General features: G+C 38.2%; 1 protein-coding gene across 10 annotated transcripts in view; it reads left to right on the top strand.

Annotated features, from left to right (window-relative positions):
• The first annotated feature begins 902 nt into the window (after positions 1-902).
• N4BP2 (NEDD4 binding protein 2) overlaps positions 903-27876 on the top strand; it is a 118067-nt gene continuing 91093 nt past the window's right edge. For 4 of the 10 annotated variants that reach the window (XR_011649439.1, XR_011649438.1, XR_011649437.1 and 1 more), the window contains exons 1-4: positions 1123-1628; positions 7914-7965; positions 10710-10806; positions 27368-27708. Coding sequence is in view for 1 of the 10 variants with exons in the window: in XM_071216888.1 (XP_071072989.1) it covers positions 27483-27708 (226 nt within the window). In the remaining 9 variants the exon portion in view is untranslated. Of the gene's footprint in view, positions 1038-1122; positions 1629-7913; positions 7966-10709; positions 10807-27367; positions 27709-27876 lie in introns of those variants that run through there. The other 6 variants (XR_011649444.1, XR_011649443.1, XR_009186313.2 and 3 more) reach the window with 5 other exon arrangements.

The following is a 27876-nucleotide window of genomic DNA, read 5'->3' as shown; positions in this document are numbered from 1 at the left end:
CTTTGTCTCCGGGCTGGGAAGGCGGTGCGCAGCGCCCTCAGCCCCAGCGCGCAGACGAGCGGGGCGCCGCGCGCCGGGAAACCTCCCGCGGGAGGCGCAGCGTGCTCAGAGGCGGGGCTCGCGCGCCCGCCGTCGCCCCTTACGCCTGGAGTCTGCAGCCCAAGCTAAGCAAGGCTGAGGCGGCGTGGCCCGCGTCGCTCTCCCCAATTTGCCACGGGGACGCCGCGCGCTGACGGGCCTGCCCCAGTTCTTGTTTCCTTCCCCGCCTCGACCAGCGAGTACAACCTTGTTGATTTTTCGGGCTGGGAGGAGAGTGGCGGGAGCTAGAAACAGCCGTGGCTTATCGTGCCGTTTACTCTGGCAGGATCCTGGGGCCCTTATTGCCACGTTCGCCTACGCAAAACGTTTCCCGCCATCCCCGAAAACCCAACCCATTGAAAGAGGCTTGCTTTCTCACGTGCCCCCCCCCCGGCAAGGAAAGGGGGAAGCACGCCACTTTCGGGCGCGCCTTCGGGATCAGGGTGGGATGCCGCAGAACCGGCCAGCCCGGGACTCGCTCTCCGAGAGCTGGAGAGGCGGGCTGCTCGCGGGGTCGGGTCGCCCGAGGCTGCCGCGCCGGGTCGCCCAGGGCCAACCCCGCGGGGCGGGCCGACGCGCTATGGCGGCGCTCGGGGACAAACCAGAGGTCGCGGCGAGGAGGCAGAGGGTGTGGAGGAGGCGGAGGGCGGCGACCCACCTGGGCGACGTGGCAGCCATTCCGTCCCCGAGACCCCTCCCCACTCGGCCGCCCACCCGCCCTTCCGCGGCTGGTTTCTGCGAGGCTGCTCTTCCGCGGCCGGACGGAGAGCGGCAGTGTCTTCCCACCGGGTGCGCTCGCCGCGCGTCTCTCCCTCCCGCGGCCGCCACTGCTCACCAACCCAGCGCCGCGCAGGAGAGCGCAGTGGCGGCGGCGGGAAAGGGTGGCGGACCCGCGTCGTCGCGTCGCGCACCCGACGAGGCGCCCCGGCCTCGACGCCTTCCACCCGCTCCAGGAGCAGGTAAAGGCGGCGGCGGGTGGGAAGCAGGCTGGCAGGGGTCTCGGGACGCTGAGCCCAGGCAGAGGGCCTGAGGCAGCGCGGGCATTACTGCGACCGAAACCCAATGCCTAGAACGTGACGGGCCGGTGTGGTCGCTGGGACGGAAGAGAAGCGAGGCGTCGGCTAGGGGCGGGCCTTGGCGCGCCGCCTCGGCCGGGCGTGGGCGGGGGCTGCTTGCTCGGCCTCCCACTCCTGGGCCGGCCTCCGCGCCCCGGACACACCCCTCGGCCCCTTCCTTGTTGGTTCCCGCCGAGACTTGACCTTGCGTCTCTCGGTGATCTTTCGGCGTTACTCAGGCGGGTTCTTCCTGGAACTTCAGGATACCCTCCCTAACACGTAGCCCTAGCAAAGCTGTTTACGTCTTCAAATCTAAACACACTCCACACGGTCCGATCTGGATACTGCCGGAGACATTCCCCATTTCCTGGTTTCTGTGCCTCTTTGACCCACGATTACATTCAACGGCAAGTTTGATCTTCACTGGGACCCTTCTTGAACCCTAACCTCGTCGGGATCCCCTCCGAGATATCCGTTTGGAAATTCTTCCATAGAGTGAGTCATTTTATCGGGGGCGCAGTTTATCGGTTTTGCTCTCATGTTTAAAACAGGTTTTTTAGTATTTTTTTTCCTGTCAGAGAGCGCAATACAAAAAGTGTAGCTGCCAACACTCTCAGGTTTTCCTTTAAAGAATCTTCCTTTTAACAACTGTTTTTAGAACAGGATCTGATGTTTGTGGCACGGACAGGTTTGTACACATTCTCGCCATGCAGTGGTTGTAATCACTGTCTCCATAGCACAGGTCTGACTGGAAGGCAGGATTGGCTGGTTTTTCTACTCGACATCTTTCAGCCAATCAAAAAGCTTTTCTTGCCTGGAAACTGGTTAACTCAGCAAAGGTGGAGATTGGTTGAGCTCAAAGGAGAAAACCCTGTGGTCAACCTGGCCTCTCAGAAAACAATGACTGATTTGCCCTTTTATCCCATTAAAAAAAAAAATCATCCTTTCTGCTCCGTTTTTATGTCCATTATTTTTCTCTGATGCACACAAGCTCTCTTTTTAAAATTCCTTTTAATTCTTATCCCTCGTTCTCCAGTTATCGTTGAAAGAATCCTTACGGGTTTTGAGAAATGTAAACATAATGTGTTTTGTACTTTGCATTTTTCTTACGTTGTCCATTTTTACGGTTCAGAATTTAATAAGTAACCATTTCTAGCTCCTATGCCAGAACCTTCGTCATTAAGTTTTGTGCTAGGATGGGGGACTGCAATGATGGGGATGGTGGGAAGAATATGAAAGAAATGCTGTTCTTTTGCAAGGAGGCTACAATTTGGCTTAGGAAACAATACCAACCTATAAAACAGAACAAAAAACTAGTACAAATCAGTATACCTAAGAATGCCAATTTGTGTCGTATTGACTTCAGTTCCTCTGAAAGGGAGAGTAAAGAAAATAGAAGCACTGGACTTTGGAAAAAGTGCAACTTAAGTTATGATAAAGGATTTTTTTCATTAAATTATATTAAAGTGGACAGAGTATTTTGCACATAGTAGATGCTAAATAATATAGGTGCATCTTTTTAATACTAATTACCTGATATTTCTTCTATTATAATCTCCCTCTTCATGATTGTATGTGATTATGAATCAGTTGATATGCAGAACTACTATTCATTATATCAATGTGAATTTAAGAAAATAGCTACCTTCTTTGCCTTCCTTCAGCTTATATGCAAATCTAGACTTGGGGAAGAATTTCAGTTTGCCATGAATCTCAACAGATATCCATTAAATATGTGTAGAAGTAGTTTATGTTAGGAATTACAGAAGAGATTGAACATTTTTTTTGGTACCTATCATACATATGCCAGACATTGAGTAAATCAACATTGTTGTCATCCTCTATATAAAGAAAACGTCCATCATTTTCTATTGAACATAATTCTTGTAACTTTATGAAAGTTACACTATTTATTTCTGTTTTGCCGAAGAGGTGACAGAGATTGAGAAATGTTAAGAAATTTGCTCATGCTTACCAACTAGTATATGGCAAAGACAGGATTCACTCAAACCTGGACCTTTGTAATACAAAATCTTTCTCTTATCACATTATTTATATGGCTCTCTGAAACTAAACATTTAATATCAACTAAGTAACTACATTCCAAATATGTGCAATTCATCCCATCATTTGTAAGATGGGCTATTATTTTATGTACCACTATGAAACAATAATAATAAAAAATTGCTCCAAGTAAACTGTAAATTATCTAGGATGCCTCCCAGCTGTAAAAATGTAAATATGTCAAAATAATGTCAAAATTAGAATTGATGAAATAGTGTTGATTTGTTGCCTTTAACATTTACCTCCCCACATTACGAGTAATTTGGTTTACTTGTATAAAACCATATACAAGTTTTAACATTATCCTGGATTTTGGTTTATCCAGTTTCCTTATAAGTACCTTCCTGTACACCTTACCAAACTCTTAAAATATGTTTACGTGGAAGATTGACAGTCTTGGGCATACTTTACTTTCTTGTCCCAGATCTTAAATCTCAGTAATGCCCTTCTGAAATTATTTTATTAGTATATTTAGTTTGAGATTAATCAATTTGTGCTATCTAAACTCATGTGACATAACATCAAAGTGTTTTAAAAAAAATTTCATTAATTTTAATAGTGGAATAAATTGGCTAAACCAGCTAGATTTTTATGGCTCTTTGTCAGTGGAATTACTGGATCAAAAAACAAACCCACATGTTATACCTGCTATATGTTTTCTGAGTGTACTAATTTCATTAAGCCACACTAGACTGAGAGTGGACACTGTATTTTATAAATGTGGATTGCCTGTTCATATCTTCTTTTTTTTTTTCTTTTAGGAGGTTCCGGGGATTGAACCTGGGACCTCAAACAATGGGAAGCAAACACTCAACCACTGAGCTACAGCCATATCCCTGTTCTGTCTTTTGATCATTTATTGCGTGTAGCTGTTTTTCTCACAACTTTGACTAAGCTCCAATTATATGATTATTACTTCCTTTTTCCTTGAAAATATTTTCCTTTAGTTTGCTGTTTTCTTTTTAAATTATAGGAAGGATCTACCATTCTTTTGTTTTGCTGTTGCTTCCTACTTCCAAATTGGGAAATTTCCCTGTTCTACAGATGTGATAAACAGTTTTTTTGAATTTTTCTAAAATACTATATTTTAACTCTTCAGTTTATCAGAATTTCAGTATGTGCTGTGATATCACCTTGTTTTATAAATTACTATTAAATTGTTTTAATACTATTTATTAAAAATTCTTAGCTTATTTTAAAAAAAATTTCTTGAAGTATATCATTCATACATGAACATATGTAAACAATAAGCTATATAGTAAAAGTTGTGAACTTACAAAAGTCATGCTTATTATCATACTGGAAAGCCCATCTTTTTACATGTAAGTTTTGAGATATAGCTAGTACTGTTTCTGGGCTTCTGACTTCTCATTATAGTACTTTGATCTGTAATTGTATTTTTGTTGCTCTACCATTTAATTTTTTTTTGAATGCACAATTCGGTGATTATATCAAATGCCATTGTTTATGTACTCTAGATAGATTATATGGTCTATGAACAAAAAAATAATAGGGTGAGTGGGGGAAAATAGACCAAATGTAAGATACCGACTATAGTTAGTAATACTTTGATGATGCTGTTTCATAATTTGTTACAAATGTTTCACAACAATGCAAGATGTTTGTGGTGGGGTGATGTATGAGACTCCTATATGATGTTATGTGTGTTTGTCTTGTAAGTTCACAACTTTTACTATACACTATTGTTTACATTCGTGTATGAATGATATACTTCAAGAAATTGTTTTTAAAATAAAAGGCATTTTCATATCGTTCAACCAAATATAAAAAAGTTGTTATAGGTTTCTAGATCAACCCATATTACTTGTGGGTGCAAGTAACATAGAACCCAGTTAATGAAGGTATGAAGAATGGGAATCTCTTCCTTTACAGCACAAGAAGCCAGGAGGTGGGTGTGGTAGTTTCTCAGCTGCTAAAACAAATTCTACCACTTAATTTCATTATTATATGCTCTAATATTTAGTAGGGTAAGTTTCTCTTGTGTATTTTTTTTTTTGTAGTTGCTTTCTGTTTACTAAGTTTAAGAACTAGTTTGTGAGACTGACATGAATAATATTTATTTTTTCTCTTCCCTAGCATGGCACAGCTCTATTTTACACACAGATTTTTTTCATTCTATTTTTGAATTTATTTTTTACTGTCTGCATTGCCTTCACTATTCTCCCTTTTCCTCCTCCCTTAAACTCTCTGCTAACCTACTTGTAGATGGAATTTATTATAAAGCTTTCTTCCTTCCCCCAACAGAAATAATCAGTTACTCCTTTGTGTTACTGCTGAACTTTGGATGTATTTCCATTTTGCACTTAACGCTGCACTGTCCACCCCCCTCCCTATCTTTTCTTTCCATTAACTGTAAATTTCTTGAGAACTTGGGACTCTTACTCACTTTTATTTTTTTGCCTAGCAGTGTTCCCAGCTATGGTTATGTTGGTATTAAATAAGTGGCAGCATATTTTCTTTAGTTACTCTATGTATGCTCATAATTTTCTAATCTTCAACCCATTGCTCTTTCCTAATGACATCCAAATATGTCCATTTGGATGCACCCACAGGTACTTCAAACTCAGCATGTCCAAAATTGTGGTCATTATCAACCTTCCTTCTCCCTTTCCTAAACCAAAAAATTTAAAAAGTACCTTTATTCTGTCTTCTCTCTAGGGAAAGATTAAATGAGATAATGCATGTATCTGGCATATGGTAAGAACTTAGCAAATAGTAGATACTGCTAGTAATAACTTGGCATAATTGTGGACTTTTCCATGTCCCTTCTTTTTCTTGTAATATTCTGGTTGGTCATTGAGTGCCATTGGATTCTTTCTCCTTAATATCTCTTGAGGCCATTCCTTTTTCTCTCTACTCTTTGTTATCATCCTACTCCATAATCATCATCTTCTCTCACCTGGATTGCTGCAGTAATCGCTTGCCTGGTCATGCCTGCTTGCGGTCTTGCTGTCTTCCAAACCATTTATCCCATTGTAGCCAGAATGAGCTATATGTCTGACATATCTAAGCATGTAACTCCCCTTCCTAGAACCTTTTTTGTGGCTTCTCATTGTCTTCAGGATAAAGTCTGAACTCCTTAATTTAACATTTAGGATACTCATGATCTGACTTAACTATTTATCTCTTCATCCTCATCTGCAATCACTTGCTCCTTTTGACCTCAATGTGCAAGTCATATTAAGTTACTTGTATTTCTTCCTTAAGATGCCAAGTTTGTTAAATCTAGGACTGAGTAAAGAAGCTTCTCTCTGTCTGAAATGCCTTCCCTGATTTCCTTCTTACCCCTCCTAACCACCCCCTTTGGTTTTGCTAATTCCTGTTTGTCTTTTAGGTCTCAACCTAGGTGATACTTTTATGGGAAAGTCTCCTTTGATATGTCAAGCCTGGGTTACTATTTGTTTCCCTAGCATTTTATATTCTCTTATCACATTGTAGTCACTTGCTTATTTGTCTTCTCACCAAATACTGGTTAGGATGTAACAAAGGAAAGTGGTAAATTGACTGTCTTAAAAAAAGATGCGATTTACATGGAGTGTGTTAAAAGGGAATTAAATAGTAATTTTGGGGTTTAGTTAATAGTATTTAAAGGAAAGAGACATTGTATCTGATAGCTGAAAATTTTGTAGTCAGAAAAAGTACACTAGGCCCTTTTATAGCCTGAATGAAAAATATCCTTTGACATCTAATTTCCATCTATTCACTTTCTCTGTTTGTTTGTTAGGGCATTTTGTTTTTTTTTGGAAAGTTAAAAATTCCTTAATTTTTTATTCCTGGTACCACTACCACAATTTACAGGGCAATATACCTGATGTAATGAAAACAAAAAGAAAGAGACAAAGCTACAACAGATAAGACCTCAGGAATGTACATCTAATTGACACTACATTGCATTTCATTAATCAATAGCTGCACTTTTTGCAAACTGTGGCTATGACAGTTCTGAACAAGAAGGGTTTCCTGTTTAAGCTGCAGTAACTTTTCTGATTATGGACGATGGTTCCTTCTGTGGCAGATTTTTACAGTTCCTCGAATGCATTTGGGACGACGGTCTCAAAGTAACCTGCAGCTTTCCTGACAACTCGCTCTCTCTCCTGCTAAGAACTGTAGCCATTTTCTGTTGAGTTTTTAGAACCTTCTGCTACTATATCTTCCACTTCCACCACCAGATCTATAATGTTAGGGCATTTTGGATTGCAAGTGACAGAAATTCAACTTGGAATCGCTGGGGGGGTTGGGGGGTAGAATTATTGGTTCACATAATCATATGACAAAACTTGTATGGAGAGAGCTGGCCGTAAGGAGCTAGGGTGGACATTTACCTGTAGTTGGGTCCTTCTATACTTACAGTCTGTATATCCTGGTTCCTTTCTCCTACTGCAGATATGCTTCTTCACACCATGGGGCATAGTTCCTGGCAGCAAAGGCTTATCTCCTAAAAGCCTCCTGTCAGAGGATCTAGAAAGATTTTGGTCACATGCCCACCCCTCAGCCAATTCCTGTACCTGAGGGGATGAGGTACTGTCTTTAGTTCTGCTTAGCTGATGGGATGTACTCACTTTTATGGCCAGTGCTGTTAGTAGAAATCAGACTCCTGTTGGGATGGAGGAGGGGAGGGGAAGAAGTGCTAGCAGACACAACAAATATCCATTGTAATTCTTTTCCACCCTTCTGATTATGAATTTATTTTCCTAGGTATTTTATTTGTGGAAAAGAGATGGACCTGAGAATTCCAGGTACTAAAAATGTAAGTCCAATATTTTTAAGAACTAAATTGGCTTTTTGATTTGTGCTTACTAAACAAACAATTATTGAGCTCTTATGTGCTAAATAGGACAAATATCCCCAAGGTGCTTATGGACTTGTAGTCTAAACATGTAAACACAATTATATATTAAAGGCTCTAAGATAGAGGTATACTGAGGGGTGCAGCGGGAGCTGTGTTTGTATCAGAGTTTGGGATAGTGGAAAACTTTCCTGATGGGAAATGAAAGTATGGGTTGGGTGGGGGAGGAGGTAGAGTGCCGTTTGGGCAGAGTATGTGTGAGCACCAAGGTGTGAAATGGCCTGCCTTGTGTGGAAAACAAATAATTAAATACAGGTGGAGTAGAGTGTATCTGAGGGAAAGTGGGAGAAGAGGAGGCTGGAGATAGGTAAGGGGCCAGACCGTAGAAACCAATTCAGGTGGAAATGTCTGCCAGACAGTTAACTGTATTGGAGTTTGGGGGGAGAATTCTTGGTTGGAGATACAGTTATAGGACTTGGTATTCAAGCCAAGGGTTCAGATGGACCCAGAGAAGGCCTGTAAAGTGGAGCAGAAGGCTGGGGACAGAAACTTGAGGATTCTCTTCAGCAATGACAATGAAAAGAGTCAGCAGAAGAGAAGGAATCCGTGAAGGAGTCTGAGAAGGGGCATCCAGATAAAAACCGGGCAGAGGTCAGATTGTATTGAGTCATGAAATCAATGGTAATTAGAAAGTTGAAACTACTCTTTTAAGAGACTAACCTGTATAGGAAATAATTAGTTTGGTTAGACTGAGTTAAGAATTCCCCTGATTATGATTAATTCTGGGTGCATTGAGAAAATTAAATTTCTAGACACTTTTTCCATGCAGGAAAAATTTTCGATTTAGAATTTTTAAAGACAGGAAGTAGATGCAGGCTTTTTAGTGGGTGGTTGTTAGGAAAGAAATGGTTGTGTAGGGGGAAATGGATATAATATGTGTATAATCAATCATATTGGAGAGTATAGAGTACCTAGTATTTTGTACATAGTTTCTGGAGCTGTAAGTATCCAGTAGAGCTGTATTGTCAGGGTACCCAGAGTTGAAAAATGATTTTGTAGATATAATTAAATTTAGTTCACTTCTTAGGATTTGTTAGTGATTTTCTTTTCTGTTTTCTCTATTTCTGTCTCTACCTTTTCTTGAATAAACATTCTCTTTCCCTACTAAACCATCTTCTCTTTATTTATCCTTTAAAAAATACCCTAACCTTTTCTTTTTTCCTTCTTTTGCAGCGTGACTTTTTTTATTCTTCTCAGTATACACATAGGCAGATGGCCTATATATAACCTTTAAAATATGGAGTGAACTCTGCCTTATGAAAACTTGGCATATTTGAGTTAGAAGTTTAAAAAAATAAGGGTTGATATTTGAATTACAGAGGACTTTTTTACTTCATAGTGGAATTCTTGTAATGAATTAACATGATCTAATTTTTTCAAGCGTTTTAGAAATAAAGTAGATTGCTTGAAGCAATAATTATCATTCTGCTATATTTGCTTTAACGATACGTAAAAATATTTTTCTGAACCCCTTAAAATTAAATTAATGGTTTCAATGAGATTTTTTTCCCCTTTTGGGTACTATGTATTTATATTTTTTTAGTTTTTGAGAAATTTCATTTAAGAATTATACCTTGAAATTTGCCCTTTTTTTAATTATAAGAAGAGATGACATTACACTTATAAAAATTTCAGCATATATCTCCTAGAAAAGGACATTCTCCTATATAACCACAAAACCATTATCATTTCTAATAAAATTACCAATAATTCTCTTATATCAATACTCATACCATATTCAGATTTCCCCAGTTGTTCCAAAAATGTCCTTTATTGCTGTCTTTTTCTAAGACCAGATTCCAATCAAGAACTACTCATTGAATTTGGTTGTTATCTCTTGAATCTTTTATAATAGTGAGCTGTCCCTTTTACCCACTTGTCCCCTCAGTACCCTCCCATCATTATATGTCTTTCTCTGTTTCCTTCATTTCCTGTAAACTGGAAGTTAGATTTAAAGGTATGATAAGATTCAGGTTAAACATCTTGTAAGACTCCTTTGTTTAGTAACGCTGTGTACTTCATGTTTTACATTAAGAGTTCTAATGTGCCTCTATTGTGATGCTTTATGTGACTTCTGAGTTAAGGTGGGGATATCCTGATCTTTTCATTGTAAAGTTCTGTTTTTCTCGTTGAGTCTATCAAGTAAACTGTGAGATGTGACTTTGGTACCAGGTAAATTCTGCATCATTTTTCACCTGATTTAGCATCCACTGATGATTCTTAATGATGAATCAGCTATTAAGAATTTCAAAGTAGTAATTATTTTTGAATTCTGTTCTTTCTACATTTAGTAGCTAGCCGCCTCCTATAAAGAGGCTTCCCTCATCAACACAGTCCATTTTGTTACTTTGATACAGTGTTTTACTTAAAAGGCAAAAATAATGCTTCTTTTCCTTTAATTAACCACTTTCAAAATGTAATAATCACTTCCAGTGGTGACAAATGAGGTCTTTCTTGTCTTTTTTCTTTTTCTTTAGTGGTTTTCTCTTTGAAATATAATATATATGTTTTATATTGGAAATGTTACATATAGTTTGAGCTTTAACTGACTCCATTTAAGGATTATCTCTTGATATAAATTTATATTTATTATATATAAATATATTATATATTATGTCTTTATTTTAAATAAATATGTATTATAGTAAGAAGATGTAATGTTGGATAGCAGGAAGATCTGTAGAGTTTGCAGACATCAACTGTTATCTCATTTAGTGTGTTGTCAGCATCAATACACAGAAGGTAAGTATTATCAAAGTCATAGAGTTTGAATATTTTAGACATAGGTTTTCAAGTTTTTATTTATATATTTGAGTGACTAAAGAAATCTCATGAGAAGGAAGACTTAATCACAAAGAGTTGATTAGTAGAGTTTTCAAAGAGTTTGTGGTGGTATTAAAACATATTTTCCCAGGGAGTCTGAAGAACTTTATTGTAGTCCTGGTTTTTCCATTTAATGTGTGCTTTAGTTCTCCATTTCTAAAATGTCACTTCCTGCTCCTTCATAGTTTACGTATTTGTTAGTAATCCACAATGTGATTTGTGCACTTGTTTTATGTGTAAGGAGTATGTCATCATGATCTTGAGGAATATTGGCTAATTGGGGGGACAAACATGTATAGATGAAAATATAAGTCAGCAAAAACAACAGCGGAAGGCTCTAAAATAACAAAGCAAGACTAGTACTGGCAGTAAGTAGTAAAGGATTGTAGAAAATACTCCTTCATGACTTTTTTTTGTCCAAAAAAAACAGTTGGCTTTTCCTCTTAACAATATGATTCAGAGAGCTTTCTAATTTTTACATACATAAACCTTATTCTTTTAACAACTACATAATTTTTTGTTTGTTTGTTTGTTTTGAGGTACTGGGTTAGGGATTGAACCCAGGACCTTGTATGTAAGAAACTGGTGCTCAATCACTAAGCCACATTGGCTCCACTGAGTTGGTTTTTTTTGGTTTGTTTGCTTGTTGTTCTGTTTTTGTCTTTAGGACATGCTGGGGACCACACCCATGACCTCCCATGTGGAAACTCAATGGCTTGAGCCACTTTTGCTCTTCCCTGGTATTTTTTTTTTTTTTAAGATTTATTTATTTCTCCTTGACTCGTTTGTGCTTGCTGCTCTCAGTGTCCATTCATTGTGTGCTCTCTGTGTCTGCTCATCTTCTCTTTAGGAGGCACAGGCAACCAACCCGGGGACCTCCCATATGGGAGAAAGGCCCTCAATGGCTTGAGCCACCTCCACTCCCTGTTTTGTTAAGACTTTCATTGTGTTTCCTCCTTGTGTCTCCTTGTTGTGTCAGCTTGCTGTGCCAGCCTATTGTGCCCGCTTGCTGTCTTGCTCATCTTCTCTAGGAGGCACTGGGAACAGAACTCAGGACCTCCTGTGTGGTAGGGGGGTGCCCAAATGCTTGAGCCACATCTGCTCTCTACCCCCATAATATTTTAAAGTATGATTTTTGTAATTTATTTAACCACACTCTTGTCTACCAATACGTAGGATATCTCCAATGATAACTATAAGAATTCTTATGATAGATATATTTTAAGATTATCGGTTATCTTAATTTGGTTACATTTTCTGCAACTACTCTCTGTTTTAGTAACTTGCCTTTGCCACCTTGATGAGCTTTTAGGAACTACCTTATCCTTATCCACAGAACACTTAAAATAATATTTTAAGTAACGTAATCCCTAATAAAAATTGTATTGGTTCTTGTTAGCAGCATCTGCTTCTGCGGAAGATTTTTTCTTGTATTATCTGGGATTATACCATTCTTGGTACCTGTTATTTCCCTAATTGTCCTAAAAGAAATTTTTTTTTTGATGGATTTAAAGAACTAAAGTATTATTAGGCTTATTCTTTTTAGTTGGTTGATATCGAATATTAAACAGAATATCTTTCTTAATTGGTATAGGAACTTATTATTCTCTGAATACATTTCCATAAAGGTAAGTTATTTAAAATTACTAGTCTTTATAGTATACTACATATAACAGATTTATTCATAAAATGAAATGGGAAGTATCTTTTAGTGTTGGTGATGATGACATGGTTTTCAGTAGAAGGGTTTTGTGTTGTTTTTTTTTCTGAAATGGTTATACTGATATATCCACTTTACTGGCAATACTTATCATTGCCACACAACTGTTAGAGTTCATGCTCACTCTACTATTTTTTTTTTTTTCATGTGGGTGGATCTCCTTGCAGGGCATACTCCTTGCCCGTGGGGCTCCACTTTGCCGGGAACACCGCTGCGTGGCATGGCACTCCTTACATGCATCATCACTGTGCGTGGGCCAGCTTACCACACAAGCCAGGAGGCCCTGGGTTTGAACCCTGGACCTCCTATGTGGTAGGCGGATGCTCTATCATTTGAGCCACATTCGCTTCCCTCACTGTACTACTCTTTATAGATTTCACGTTATTCTGGATTTCTTTTATTTGTTGTTATTTAAAAGAACATGTCCCCCAGAAAAAAGAAAAAAAAGCACAAAAAACCAAAAGAATATGTCCTTATTTGTTAAAAAAAAAGAGTCGTTAAGACAACTGTTTGCAATGCTGAGATATTAATGCTAATTAGTGAACAAGTGCTTATTAATTATGTTTTCTAATAGATTAAAATAGAATCACAGAGGTAGAAGGCCTTAGAAAATGCATATATGAAACCTATATTGGGGAAGCGGACTTGGCCCAGTGGATAGGGTGTCCATCTACCACATGGGAGGTCCGTGGTTCAAACCCTGGGCCTCCCTGACCCGTATGGAGCTGGCCCATGCGCAGTATTGATGCAAGCAAGGAGTGCCATGCCACTCAGGGGTATTCCCCACGTAGGAGAGCCCCATGCGCAAGGAGTGTGCCCTGTAAGGAAAGCTGCGCAGCGCAGAAGAAAGTTCAGCCTGCCCAGGAATGGCGCCGCACACATGGAGACCTGACGCAGCGAGATGACGCAACAAAAAGAAACACAGATTCCCATGCCGCTGACAACAACAGAAACAGACAAAAAGAACAACACGCAGCAAAGAGATACAGCGAACAGACAACTGGGATGGGGGTGGGGACGGGATGGGGAGAGAAATAATCTTTAAAAAAAACACACAAAAAACCCTATATTGTGTTGTGTTTTAGTCAAAGTTATGAAGTATTGTAATACTGTGATTATATAATAATTCCCACTATAATACTATAATTAGTAGTGTAGTACTACTATAATACAATTATATATAGTAGTATACTACGTAATATATAGTATATTAGAGTACAGTATAATTATAGTTTATAGTTTATATTGATAGTATTTTTTTGTTTTGTTTTGATATGTGTGGGGTTTCATAGTATTATTAATAGAAATTTATATTTACTTAAGAACATTTTTTTAATTGTTTTTAAAGATTTATTTTTATTTTTTCTTTCCCCTTCCTCCCTCCCCCCCACCATTGTCTGCTCTCTGTGTCCATTTGATGTGTGTTCTTCTGTGTTCGCTTGTATTCTTGTCGGCGGCACAGGGTCTCTGTCTCTTTTTTGCTGAGTCATCTTGCTCCGTCAGCTCTCTGTGTGTGCGATGCCACTCCTGGTCAGGCTGCACTTTTTTCGCACAGGGCAGCTCTCCTTACGGGGTGCACTTCTTGTGCATGCGGCTCCCCTATGCGGGGACACCCCTGTGTGGCACGGCACTCCTTGCATGCATCAGCACTGCACGTGGGCCACCTCACCACATGGATCAGGAGTTTGAACCCTGGGCCTCCCATGTGGTAGGCAGATGCTCTATCAGTTGAGCCAAATCCGCTTCCCTTTATATTTACCTTTAAGTTCTTCAGTTGAGCCAGTCTTTTCACATTTTTAAAATAATATATCAAATCCTACTTACCCATCGTGTATCTCTTTAGAATTCACTCTCTAGTTAGGTCAGGTATGTGTGTGAAGAAGCCATACAAACATTTTTCAACTAGTATATTAATAACAAATCTCATTTCAGAAAAAGGAAGCTACATAAGATCAGGTGATAAAAGAGTTGAAACATGAGCATCACTTATAGTGGAAGCAGTAGGTTTGAAATAAGGAGGATATACAAACTAAAACTGATTTTTGGAAGATACTGTCTGCTGTATATGTTTTCATATCTCAATTTCTTCACTAAGCTACCATAGATTATACATTCAAACTGCTTATATGTTTAGATCTTTTCCATACAAGTAGATACAGTGGAAAAAGTTCTGAAAGTCTAAGAAGTCTAATATACTATTAGCTGAAATTGAGAAGACCGTAGTTAGAGCAAGTCTGTAGTGGAGGATCTGGAGATGAATTTTAGACATTCTAGGTTTGAGAAATCTCTTGGATACACATAGTGGGAGATGTTCTGTGAGGTAGTTTGATATGGACTTGGGGTTGGGGAAGAGATGCAGTTGGAGATTTGAGAGCCAGCGTGTAGATAGTGTTTAGAAGACTGGGTGAGATTGAAGGAGTTTCAAAGGTATTTATAAGATGTGGAAAAGGAGAGGTCATGGAGCATTCCATCATTTTCAAGGTGAGAAAAGAGAAAACCATGAGGGATGCAGTTGTCCTCAAGGCTGGGAGAAAATAGTTGTTCTTAGGAAGAAGGATTGATCAACTTCCACTGTAAGTGCTGCTGATAGAGCAAGAAAGGTGAATGAGAATTGACCATTGGATTTAATTTTATTTTCTAATTGTTGCTTGTATAAAGAAATACAATCTCTCTTTACCTACTGTCCAACAACCTTGCCAAATTAACTGAGCTATAGCCTGTGTTTTTCATCAAGATTTACTGTACATGTTGGGTCTTGCCAAGGTCATGTAATTCTATTGCATTGCCAAATTGTTTTTATACCAAATCAAAGGTGGCTTTAAAATGTGCTTCATGGCAGCTGCTTATAAAGTTCAAAGGTATTTCATTTAGGGGACAATTTTTATTTATTGAAGTGGCTTAAATAAAATAGATTAAAATTTCCATAGAGGCTATTTAGGAAGAAATATCATTAGTTAGAATTTAAATAAAGAATAAAAATAAATGTATTTAGTGGTGGTAAATGTGTGGCAGAACTGTAATTAGAAAAATACAAGTATGAAGGAAAATAGTGCTTTTACCTGATAACTTTTTATTGAGCACTTACTAGCTTTTTTGTCACGGACATCCCACCATCCCCATGTCAAACATAACTATGCTTACTTGGATGTTATATATTTCTTTCCTTGAAATGGGGGCTTCTTTGAAATACTAAAGTCATTGAGTCCTATGCTTTTGAGCTGTGTATTGTAATGAGGAAACTATTCCAACTTTTCAATATCAGGGTCATAATCACACAGCAGTACCTTCTAAGGTTCCTCTAAATGAGTTACGTGAATTATCGGTTTACAGCTATATATCAGGGCACTTATATGATCTATTTGAATAGTTAGAGATAAGACTATGTTCTCAAGTTTCAGTTTTCAAGAACAAGATAGGTAATTAGCTACAGATTCCATTAGTCTTCAACATATCATATAATTCAATGTATGCATGATACAGTATGCACACAAGAGCCACCTTCAATTATTGAAACAAATAACATGTTCTCTTTAGAAGTCATTTACTTAAATTTGATATTAAAATACCATTATTTTTTTTTGAGCCAATGTGTTTTTCTATTTACAAGCCTGTGTAACAGTGAAGTGTATGTTCAGTGAAGCTTGTGCCAATTAAGCTTATAATAAATAGCATTCTAATCTGGCAAAACAAAACAAAACAGACAAATTTCACTCAACATACACTATAAAACATTTAATTTTTCTTATATTGGTTAATCCAATAGATAACCTATAGATTCTTTTGAATTTTATGTGCACATGATCATGTTGTCTGTTTACTTTTTCTTTTTTAATACTTACAACTTTTATTTCCTTTTCTTATTGTGCTGGAATAGACGTGGTGATAGCAGATTCTTTTCCCATTTGTAAATACAGAGGGAAAGCTTTCAGCACTTCATAATTAAGTAGGAATTTTTGTTGCTGGTATAAATACCTTCATCGGTTCCCTTTCATTCCTGTGTTGAAAAGTTTTTTTTATCACAAATAGGTGTTGACTTTTATAAAATGCTTTTTCTGCATATTTAGATGATTGTATGATTTTTTTCTTTATTTTGTTGATGTTTGGAAATATAGTGATTGACTTTTAAAAAACAACCTGTTATTCTTTCAGGATAATTTTGACATAGATCACAATTATAAATCACTTTTATAAATCACTGATATAATTTTTATATTTTATATAACATCATTCATACCATTTATGTATCATTAATTCAGTGTTTTGTTTGGGAATTTTGAATCTGTTTTTGTGAGAGAGGCCTGTAAAGTTTTTCTTTCTTTGCAGTTGTTCTTTCTTTTAATATGCATACATACATATATATAGCTTTTTGTTCTTTAGGAGGTATTGGGGATTGAACCCAGGGCCTCGTACATGGGAATCAGGCGCTCAGCCACTGAGCTACACCCACTCCCTAATGTATATATATATTTTAACCAGTATAAGTATATTTTACTAGATTTTTTTGGAAAAAAATTTTAGTAGGTATTTACAAAAAGATCATTCACAAACTACAGAGTCCCATATACCCACACCATTTTTAACATTTGTGTTTTTGCTACCTTTGTGTGGTACCTTTGTTACAATTGAAAGAATATTATAATGTACTATTAACTATAGTCCATAGTTTGCATTAGAGTTTACTGTTTATGTTGTACAATTTTATGTGTTTTTTTTTAGTGCTTGTGTTTGCTTTTATTATTTGCTATGACCTGCACGGGTGAACTGAGAACCTGAGGGGAGGGGACAGGAGCTGAAAAAAGACGCATAGAGACAAAGACAAGATTAGAGGGGGCCAGGTGGGCCAGGGCTAGCTGATGGCAAAGCGAAGGCCCTGATCTGGCACCATAAGCTTTATTTAAAGAAGGTAACTAGGTCGTTGTTCTCAGAGCAGGGGCTTTCAGGTGTGAAGTTCTTTGAGGAGGGTTTTCTTTGAGTTTTTTATCAGGACATCAGCTCCTTTCTGCTTACTTGCAGGTACAGACACAGCTGACCACACCCTCACCACTCTGCTGTACACATTAATCTTCCCTGGCATCGTGGCTTGAGCCCTGCATATTACTTTGAGGACCCCTACAATTTTTTTTTTAACTTTATTTTGCAAATAAATTGAAAATATAAACAGTTTTTAAAAAAGAAAATACAGTTGAATAAAAACTTGCATTTCTTAATTAAATGTACTGGATACATTTATATTTTTAAAAATCATACAGTATGTTACACAATATATTTGGATCATAGTAACACAGTCATACAGCATTTGTCCTTTTGTGTCTGACGTGCTTTGTATAACAAATATCCTCCCGGTTCATCCATGTTGTCATATGCTTTATGACATAATTTCTTCTTTTTCTTTTTAAAGATTTAATTAATTAATTTATTTATCCCCTCACCCCCAGTTGTCTGATCTCTGTATCCATTCGCTGTGTGTTCTGTGACCGCTTCTGTCCTTATCAATGGCACCGGGAATCTGTGTTTCTTTTTGTTGCATCATCTTGTTGTGTCAGCTCTCCGTGTGTGCAGCACCATTCTTGGGCAGGCTGCACTTTCTTTCGCGCTGGGTGGCTCTCCTTATGGGGCGCACTCCTTGAGCATGAGTCTCCTCTACACGGGTGACACCCCTCTGTGGCACAACACTCCATGCATGTATCAGCACTGCGCATGGGCCAGCTCCACACGGGTCAAGGAGGCCCGGGGTTTGAAGCGCGGCCTCCCATGTGGTAGGCATATGCCCTATCCATTGGGCCAAGTCCGCTTCCCATCATTTCTTCTTAAAACTGCATAATATTCCATTGTGTGAATACACCGCAGTTTGTTTATCCATTCACTGGTTGATGGACACCTGGATTATTTCCATCTTTTGGCAGTTGTGAATAATGCCGCTATGAACTTAGGTGTGCAGATGTTTATTCATGTCACTGCTCTCAGTTCTTCTGGGTATATATCCAGTGGAGGTATTGCAGGGTCACATGGCAAGTCTATTTTCAGCTTCTTTAGGAAATGCCAAACAGCCTCCATAGTGACTGAACCATGTTGCTTTCCCACCAATAGTGAATAAGTGTTCCTATCTTTCCACATCCTCTCCAACACTTGTAGTTCTCTGTCCTTTTAAAAGTGGCCATTCTGATAGGTGTGAAATGAAATCTCATTGAAGTTTTGCTTTGCATTTCCCTAATCATTAGTGATGTTGACTATTTTTTCATGTGTTTTTTTTCCATTTGTATTTCTTCTTTGGACAAATGTCTATTCAAGTCTTTTGGCCATTTTTTAATTGTGTTGTTTGTCTTTTTATTGTTGAGTTGTAACATCTCTATATATCCTGGATATAAAACCCTTATCAGACATGTGCTTTCTCCCATTGAGTCAGCTGCTTTTTCACCCTTTTGACAAAGTCCTGTGAGATGCAAAAGTGTTTAATTTTGAGGAGGTCCCATTTATCTGTTTTTTTCTTTTGTTGCATTGCTTTGGGTGTAAGGTCCAAAAAGCCATTACCTACCACAAGGTCTTGAAGATGCTTCTCTACATTTTCTTCTAGTAGTTTTATGGTCCTGGCTTTTATTTTAGGTCTTTGATCCATTTTGAGTTGATTCTTGTGTAGGGAGTGAGATAGGGGTCCTCTTTCATTCTTTTGGTTATAGATATCCAGTTCTTCCAGCACCATTTGTTGAAGAGACTGTTTTGTCCTATTAACATGGACTTGGTAGGTTTGTAAAAAACTAGTTGACCGTAGAGGTTAGGGTTTATTTCTGGATTCTCAGTTTTATTCCACTGATTGATTTGTCTATCATTATGCCAGTATCATGGTGTTTTTTTTTTTTTGTTTTTTTTTTTTTACCACTGTTGCTTTGTTATATGTTTCAAGGTCAGGCAGTTAAAGTTCTCCTGTGATGCTCTTCTTTTTTAGGATGCTTTTGGCTAATCGGTTGCACTTTCCCTTCCAAATGAATTTGGTAATTGTCTTTTCTATTTCTGTAAAGTAGGCTGTTGGAATTTTGATTGGTACTGCATTGAATCTATAAATTGGTTTGGGTAGGATCGACATCTTCATGTTATTTAGTTTTCCCATCCATGAATACAGAATGTCTTTCCATTTGTTTAGGTCTTCATTGATTTCTTCCTTTTTTCTTAAGATTTTATTTATTTATTTATTTATTTCACTCCCCTTCTCCCCACCCCGGTTGTCTGTTCTCTGTGTTCATTTGCTGCATGTTCTTCTGTGTCTGCCTGTATTCTTATCAGAGGCACCGGGAATCTGTGTCTCTTTTTGTTGCATCGTCTTGTGCGTCAGCTCTCCATGTGCACGGCATCACTCCTGGGTGGGCTCTGCACTTTCTTTCGCGCCGGGCAGCTCTTCTTACGGGGCACACTCCTTGAGTGTGGGGGTCCCCTACGCGGGGGACACCCCTGCATGGCAGGGCACTCCTTGCGCGCATCAGCACTGTGCATGGGCCAGCTCCACACGGGTCAAGGAGGCCCGGGGTTTGAACTGCAGACCTCCCATGTGGTAGACCTCCTGTGTGGTAACCACTGGACCAAGTCTGCCGCCTTCATTGATTTCTTTTAGCATTGTTTTATAGTTTTCTGCGTATAGGCCCTGTACTTCTTGGGTTAAATTAATTCCTATGTGTTTGAGTCTTTTTTTTTTTTTTGCTATTGTAAATGGAATGTCCCCCCTGATTTCCTCCTCAGATTGTTCAGTACTAGTAAACAAAAACATTACTGATTTTTGCGTGTTGATCTTGTATCTTGCCACTTTGCTGAGCTCAACTACCTTTGTTGTGGATACTTAAGAATTTTCTAAATACAGGATCATGTCATCCTAAATAGTGAGGATTTTATTTCTTCTTTTCTTATTTAGATGCCTCAATTTTTTTTTCCTTGTGTCATTGACCTAGATAGAACTTCTAGTACAATATTGAATAAAAATGTTAATAGTGGGCATCCTTGTCTTGTTCTGATGTTATAGGGAAAGCTTTCAGTTTTCCCCATTGGGTATGATATTGGCTGTGGGTTTTTCATATATGCCTTTTATCATATTGAGGAATTTTCCTTCTATTCCTATCTTTTCAAATGTTTTTATTAAAAAAGGATGCTGGGTTTTATTGAATGCCTTTTCTGCATCAATTGAGATGATCATGTGTTTTTTTTTCCCTTCAGTTTGTTAATGTGGTATATTGCGTTGACTGACTTTCATATGTTGTACTAGTCTTGCAATACCAGGAATAAATCCCACTTGGTTGTGATGTATAAATCTTTTGATATGCTGTAGGATTTGATTTGCAAGTATTTTGTTGAGAATTTTTACATCTATGTTCTTTAGAGAGATTGGTCTTTAATTTTCTTTCCTTGTAGTATCTTTATCTGGCTTTGGTATTAGGGTAATGTTGGCTTTATAAAATATGTTGGGTAATTTTCGCTCCTCAATTTTTTTTGGAAGAGTTTAAACAGGCTTGGTGCTAAATCTTTTCAAAATGCTTGGTAGACTTCATTTGTGAAGCCATTGGGTCCTAGACTTTTCTTGCTGGGAGGTTTTTGATGACAGATTCAATTGCTTTAAATATGATTGGTTTGTTAAGTTCTTTATTCCTTTTCTTTTTTTAAAAAATTTATTTATTTCTCCCCCTCCCCCCCCCGCCCCGTTGTCTGCTCTTTGGGTCCATTCACTCTGTGTTCTTCTGTGTCTGCTTGTATTATTGTCAGCAGCACCGGGAATCTGTGTCTCTTTTTGTTGCATCATCTTGTTGAGTCAGCTCTCCGTGTGTGCGGTCCCACTCCTGGGCAGGCTGCACTTTTTTCTTGCGGGGTGGCTTTCCTTATGGGGTGCATTCCATGCGCATGGGGCTCCCCTACGCGGGGGGCACCCCTGTATGGCATGGCACTGTTTGAGTGCATCAGCACTGCACGTGGGCCAGCTTCACCACACAGGTCAGGAGGCCCTGGGTTTGAACCTTGGACTTCCTATGTGGTAGGTGGATGCTCTATCCATTGAGTCAAATCTGCTTCCCAGTTCTTTATTTCTTGTAGCATCTTGTTGCATCATCTTGTTGTGTCTGATCGCCATGCCTGCCTGTCACAGCAGCTCACTGTCTTCTTTAGGAGGCACTGGGAACCTTTGCTTCCTGCTTTGTGTATCTCTCATTATGTTTTTTTCTTCTTGTGTTTCTTGTTATACCAGCTTGATATCCTCTTTAGGAAGCACCAGGATCTGAACTAGTGACCTCCCATGTGGCAGGTGAGAATTCAGTTGCCTGAGCCACATCTGCTTCCTTCAGCCTGCCTTTTATCTCCTAATAACCTTTAATCTAGGTTTTAACTTGATGCGTTTATTCTTTGTATTTAGTTTGTATTAGTGAGACAATGCAATATTTGTCCTTTTGTGTCTGGCTTACTTCAGTTAACATAATGTCACTTAACATCACATTAGCTATGGGTTTTGTTTTTTTTTTAAAGATTTATTTATTTCTCTCCCCTCCCCCCCCACCCCGGTTGTCTGTTCTCTCTGTCTATTTGCTGCGTCGTCGTCTTTGTCCGCTTCTGTTGTTGTCAGTGGCACGGGAATCTGTGTTTCTTTTTGTTGTGTCATCTTGTTGTGTCAGCTTTCCGTGTGTGTGGCACCATTCCTGGGCAGGCTGCACTTTCTTTCGCGCTGGGTGGCTCTCCTTACGGGGTGCACTCCTTGCACATGGGGCTCCCTTACGTGGGGGACACCCCTGCGTGGCACGGCACTCCTTGCGTGCATCAGCACTGTGCATGGGCCAGCTCCACACGGGTCAAGGAGGCCCGGGGTTTGAACCGCGGACCTCCCATGTGGTAGATGGACGCCCTAACCACTGGGCCAAGTCCGTTTCCCCATAATGAATAATTCTTTTAATATGTTGTTGGAATTGATTAGCAATTAATTTGTTGAGGATTTTTGCATCTCTATTCATTATGGAAATCAGTCTGTCATTTTCTTTTTTCATATTATCTTTTCTGGCTGTGGTGTTAAGGTGATATCGGCTTCATAGAATGAGTTTGGTAGCGTTCCTTCTTGTTTACTTTTTTGGAAGAGTTTGTATAAGGCTGGTATTAAAAATCTTCTTTGTATGCTTGGTAGAACTCACCTGTGAAATTACATGGTCCTGGGCTTTTCATATTGGAGAGTTGTTTGATGACTTTATTAGTGTCTTTAATTGTGACTGGTTTGTTGAGGTCTTCTATTTCTTTTGGGTCAGTGTAGGTTGTTTGTATATTCCTTTCCTAGGACTCTTTCCATTATCTACTTTGTTAGCATACAGTTGTTCATAGTATCCTCTTATGATCTCTTCTATTTCTGTGGGGGCAGTAGTAATGTCACCATTTTCATTTTTTATTTTATTTCATTTACAGCTTCTCTCTTTTTCTTTGTCACCCTAGCTGAGGGTTTGTCTATTTTGTTAATCTTCTTGAAGAACCAACTTTTAGTTTTGTTAATTCTCTTTTTTTTTTATTGTTGTTCTCAATTTCATTTATTTCTGTTCTTGTCTTTGTTTTTTATTTCATTCCTTCTGTTTGCTCTGGGATGAGTTTGCTGTTCTTTTTCTGGTTCTTCCAGCTGTGTAGTTAGGTCATTGATTTTAGCTCTTCTTTTTAAATGTAAGCATTGAAGGTTATACATTTCCCTTTCAGCATTGCCTTTCATGCATCCCATAAGTTCTGATATGTTGTGTTCTTGTTTTTATTTGTCTCAAGATATTTATTGATTTCTCTCTAAATTTCTTTGATACACTGATTATTTGAGTGTTTTCCTTAAACTCCATATATTTGTGAATTTTCTGTGTTTTTTTTCCTACCTGTTATTGATTTCCAGCTTTATTGCATTATGATCAGAGAAAGTGCTTTGTATAATTTTGATTTTGTTGAAGTTTTTGAGATCTGCTTGGTAACCTAACATATGGTCTATTCTGGAGAAAGATCCATGAGCACTTGAGAAGAATGTATATCTTGCTGTTTTGGGGTTCAGTGTTCTGTATATGTCTATTAGATTTAGTCCATTTATCATATTGTTCAGGCTCTCTGTTTATTGATCCTCTGCCCATATGTTCTTTCTAATGCTGAGAGTGGCATATTGAAGTCTCTAACTATTATTGTGGAGACATCTATTTCTCTCTTCAGTTTGCCAGTGTTACTTCATGTATTTTGGGACACCCTAGTTAGGTGTGTATATATTTAAGATTTTTATTTCTTTCTGGTGAATTGCCACCGCCACCCTCCTCCCACCCCCCCTACCCCCCTTTTTTTTTGGTACCAGAGCCAAGGATTGAATCCAGGACCTCTTAGGTGGGAAGCTGGCACTCAACCACTGAACCATATTGGCTTCCCATGAATTGCCCCTTTTATTGAAATATAATATCCTTCCTTGTCTCTAATAACAGTTTTGCTTTTAAAGTATTATTTCATCCAATGTAAGTACAATATAAGTATAGCTACTCCAGCTTTTTTTTTTTTTTTTTTGGTTACTGCATGTGTGGACTATCCTTTTCCAGCCTTTCATTTTCAATCCATTGGTGTACTTGGGTCTCAGATGAGTTTGTTGTAGACAGGATATTGATGACTCATATTTTCTTATCCATTCCGCCAGTCTGTGCCTTCTGATTTGGGAGTTTAATTCATTAACTTACAGTGTAATTACTGTAAAGGTAGTTATTCACCCATTTTGACCTTTGGGTTTTTATCTGTCATATCTAATTTTCACTCTTTTTACACTCTTACTTTTATTGATAAAAATCTTCATTCCTAGACTCTCTTCCAAGCCTCTCTCTCCTGTCTTTTCTTTTCAGTCTGTAGCACTCCCCTCAGTATTTCCTGCAGAGCTGGTCTCTTGGTTACAAACTCTCGCAGTTTCTCTTTATCTGTGAATATTCTAAACTCACCAGCATATTGGCCTAGTTGTAGTAGTTTGTGGTTTTTGAGAAGTTGGTCCCTTTCATAGATCTTGTCACATTTTTGTGTGTACAGTTGTTCATAAGTATTCCCTTATTGTTCTTTTGATGTTTATTGGGTCTATATTGATACCCCTCATTTCATTCCTGATTTTGGAAATTTGTGTCTTTTATTCTTTGTTAGTTTTGCTATAGGTTTGCCAGTTTTATCGATATTTTCAAAGAACATATCAAACAGCTCTTTGTTTCATTGATTTTCTCTATTGTTTCCCTGCTTTACATCTTACTGATTTCTACTCTTTCTTCTTTCCTGGATTCTGCTGACTATGGGTTTACTTCACTTTTTTTTTTTTTTCCTGTGTTCTTAAGGTGTTAAGGTGGGGGTTTAGATTATTGATTTTTAAGTTTTCCTCTTTTCTAATGTATGAATTTCATGCTATAAATTTCTCTGCCATCAGTACTCTAGTTGTGTCCTACACACTTGATATAGTCCATCTTATTTTCATTCAGTATAATTCAGTTTTCTTATTTTCCTTGGCACTTTCTCTTTGACCATGGGATTATTTAGAAGTATGTTGTCTAGTTACTAAGTGTTTGGAGATTTTCCTGTTTTTTTTTTTTTTTTTTGGTTATTGATTCTAGTTTGATTTTATTGTGTTCAGAGACCACACTGTATATTTTAATTCCCTTAAGTTTGTTGAGGTTTGTTTGGGCATTTGAAAAGAATGTGTATTCTGCTATTGTTGAATACAGTGTTCTATAAATGTTGATTAGATCTTGTCAATTAACAAGATCTATATCCTTGCTTATTTTCTGTCTAGCTTTTCTATCAATTTTTGAGAAAGTGTCGTTGATCTCTACAACTGTAATTGTGGATTATTTTCTTTGTCCTTTTAGTTCTATTCATTTATGCTTTAACTCTTTTGTTGTTTGGTGCATACACATTTAGGGTTGCTATATATTCTTGGTGGATTGAATATTTTATCATTATATGATGGCCTTCTCTGTCTCTAGTAATTTTCTTTGCTCTGAAGTCTTCCTGAACTGATATTAATATGTAAAATTTAAAGTTTTATTTAATTTTAGTTAATTAGGCAAATGTGGCTGGGGGCTACCATACTGACCATGCATTCCTAGAAGGTGGAGAGAGATATGGCCCAATACATTTTATTAAATGGTAAGTTTTATAGTTTTTTAGAAGGCGGACAATGGGTTGTTACAGGGAAGGGGAAACTGTGGTAGAGATAGATCAGATATGATTTTAAATTGGGTATTCAGGGAAGAAATCACTGAAAATGTTAAACTTGAACAAAGATTTGAAGGAGATGAGAAAATAGCAATGCAAATATATTGGGGAAGAGAATGGTGGGGGAGCAGAAAAATAGACCATGATAAGGACTTTAGTTTTTACTCTGAGAGAGAATGGAGAACCACTTGGAAGTTCAGAGGAGCCCCTGATTGAGTCTGATTTATGTTGAGTTAATATCACTGTGGTTATTATGTTGAAAAGAGACTGTAGGGGACAAGGATGGAAGCAGGGAGAACAATTAGGAAGCCATTGCAGGAATACGGATGAAATAAAGATAATGGAGCCAGACCAAATGGAGCAGATTTTAGGGAAAAGATCAGACATTGCATTTTGGATATGTTGAGTTTAAATGTCTATTACACCCATCCAAGTAGAGAAAGCAAGCAGACTGTCTGGAGTTCTCTAGATAAATGAGTCCTTGCTCTTGTGGAGCTTCTACATAATGAGTATACGGGTAATAAACAGAATAAATGAATCAGACATAGAGTATGATAGAAGATAAGTGCTATAGAGAAAAATAAAGTAGGGTAGACGTATATGTGGGAATAGGGTGGCTGAGTTCCTGAGAAGGTACAATTTGAGTAATGGTAAGAAGGTGGTGAGAGAATAAATCATGTAGATACTAGGGAGAAAACTATTTCAGGTAGAGGGAATCAAGGTATAAGGGTCCCAGATAGGAGAATGGCTGGTATATTTGAAGAAGAGTGAGGAGGCTAAGTGCTTCTAGCATAGAATGAGCAAGAGGGTGAGAGAGTAGCAGGGGGTGACAGCAGAGGTAACAGGTGTCCAGGTTGTAGGTCATTTTAAAGGCTGTGTATTTTACCCTGAAAGAGGTGGGAAGCTAGTGAACAGTTTAGTAGAATAGAGGCATGATTTGAGTTATGATTTAATTGAGTCATTCTGTTTGCTGTGCTGCATAGATGGAAAAGGTCAAGGGAGATTGATTAAGAGACTTGGAATAATCCAGACAGGAGGTGCTGGTGGTTTAGTCTAGGTGGTAGCAGTCGGGATGATGAGAGATGATCATACATTTCTTAGGTTGCCTTAGTGATTGGATATGGGATAAGAAGAGTCAAGGATTGTTTCAAGACTTGTGACTTGAGCAATTAGTTGCAGTTAACTGAAATGGAAATGCTGGGGAGAGCAGGTTTGAAGGGGGCGATCAGGAACTCGGTTTTTGATATGTGAAGTTTTTGATGTCTATTAGACACCCAAGTGTAGTATTAAATAGGCATTCTAGTTATATTTATGTATACTGTGTCATGGTTTTAAATATTGGTATTAAAACAGTGTCCTCACTGTTCTGAAAATACATTAAGTTTTGTTAATATCTTAATTTTTAACATGTTCAATCCTGGCAAAACCTGAATATGTTGGAGAGAGAAATAGTTTGGATTTTGGCTTTCCTGCCAGATTGTTGGTACTTTCTTAGAGTTCAATAAAGATGTCATTCTGATTTTAGAAATGGAAATAAAATTATATAGTCTCAGTGTTTCTACTTGCTTTCTATTTTAGGTCTTATTACTGCTGGATTGTGCAAGATATATAACCATGTTTTCTTTGAGGTATGTCTTAACTCTCAAACATCTTAAATAAGAAAAGGGAAGCATTTTAGTTTTTGGAAGTCAGAATGCCAAGGAGAAGGAAAAATCTTGGGGGAAGTCCTTTTCGGAAGACTGCAAACTCTAAGGAAGTTGTATCCAGTATTGCTAGTCATGAGGAGCCAACCACTACTCTTCCTACCATGTATGATACAAAAGTTGATCAGGAAGAACTCTTCACCAGTATCTCAGAGATGTTTTCTGATCTGGATCCTGATGTAGTATATTTGATGCTTTCTGAATGTGATTTCAAAGGTGAGAAAAAGTTTAGTTTGACCCCTTCGCATCTTTTAAGAAAACTTTGTGCACTATACCATGACCAGTAGTATTATAGAAAAAATGAACTCTTATAATTTCTTTTTTGTTCATCACTTATTATCATTTATTGGGTACCTGAGCAAGGTACTACATTTGGTATTATTG

This window comes from Dasypus novemcinctus, chromosome 1 (genome assembly GCF_030445035.2).
Source record: "Dasypus novemcinctus isolate mDasNov1 chromosome 1, mDasNov1.1.hap2, whole genome shotgun sequence".
NCBI lineage: Eukaryota > Metazoa > Chordata > Mammalia > Cingulata > Dasypodidae > Dasypus > Dasypus novemcinctus.
Note: the sequence above shows the minus strand (reverse complement) of the source record. Positions and strands in the feature narration are given on the sequence as shown.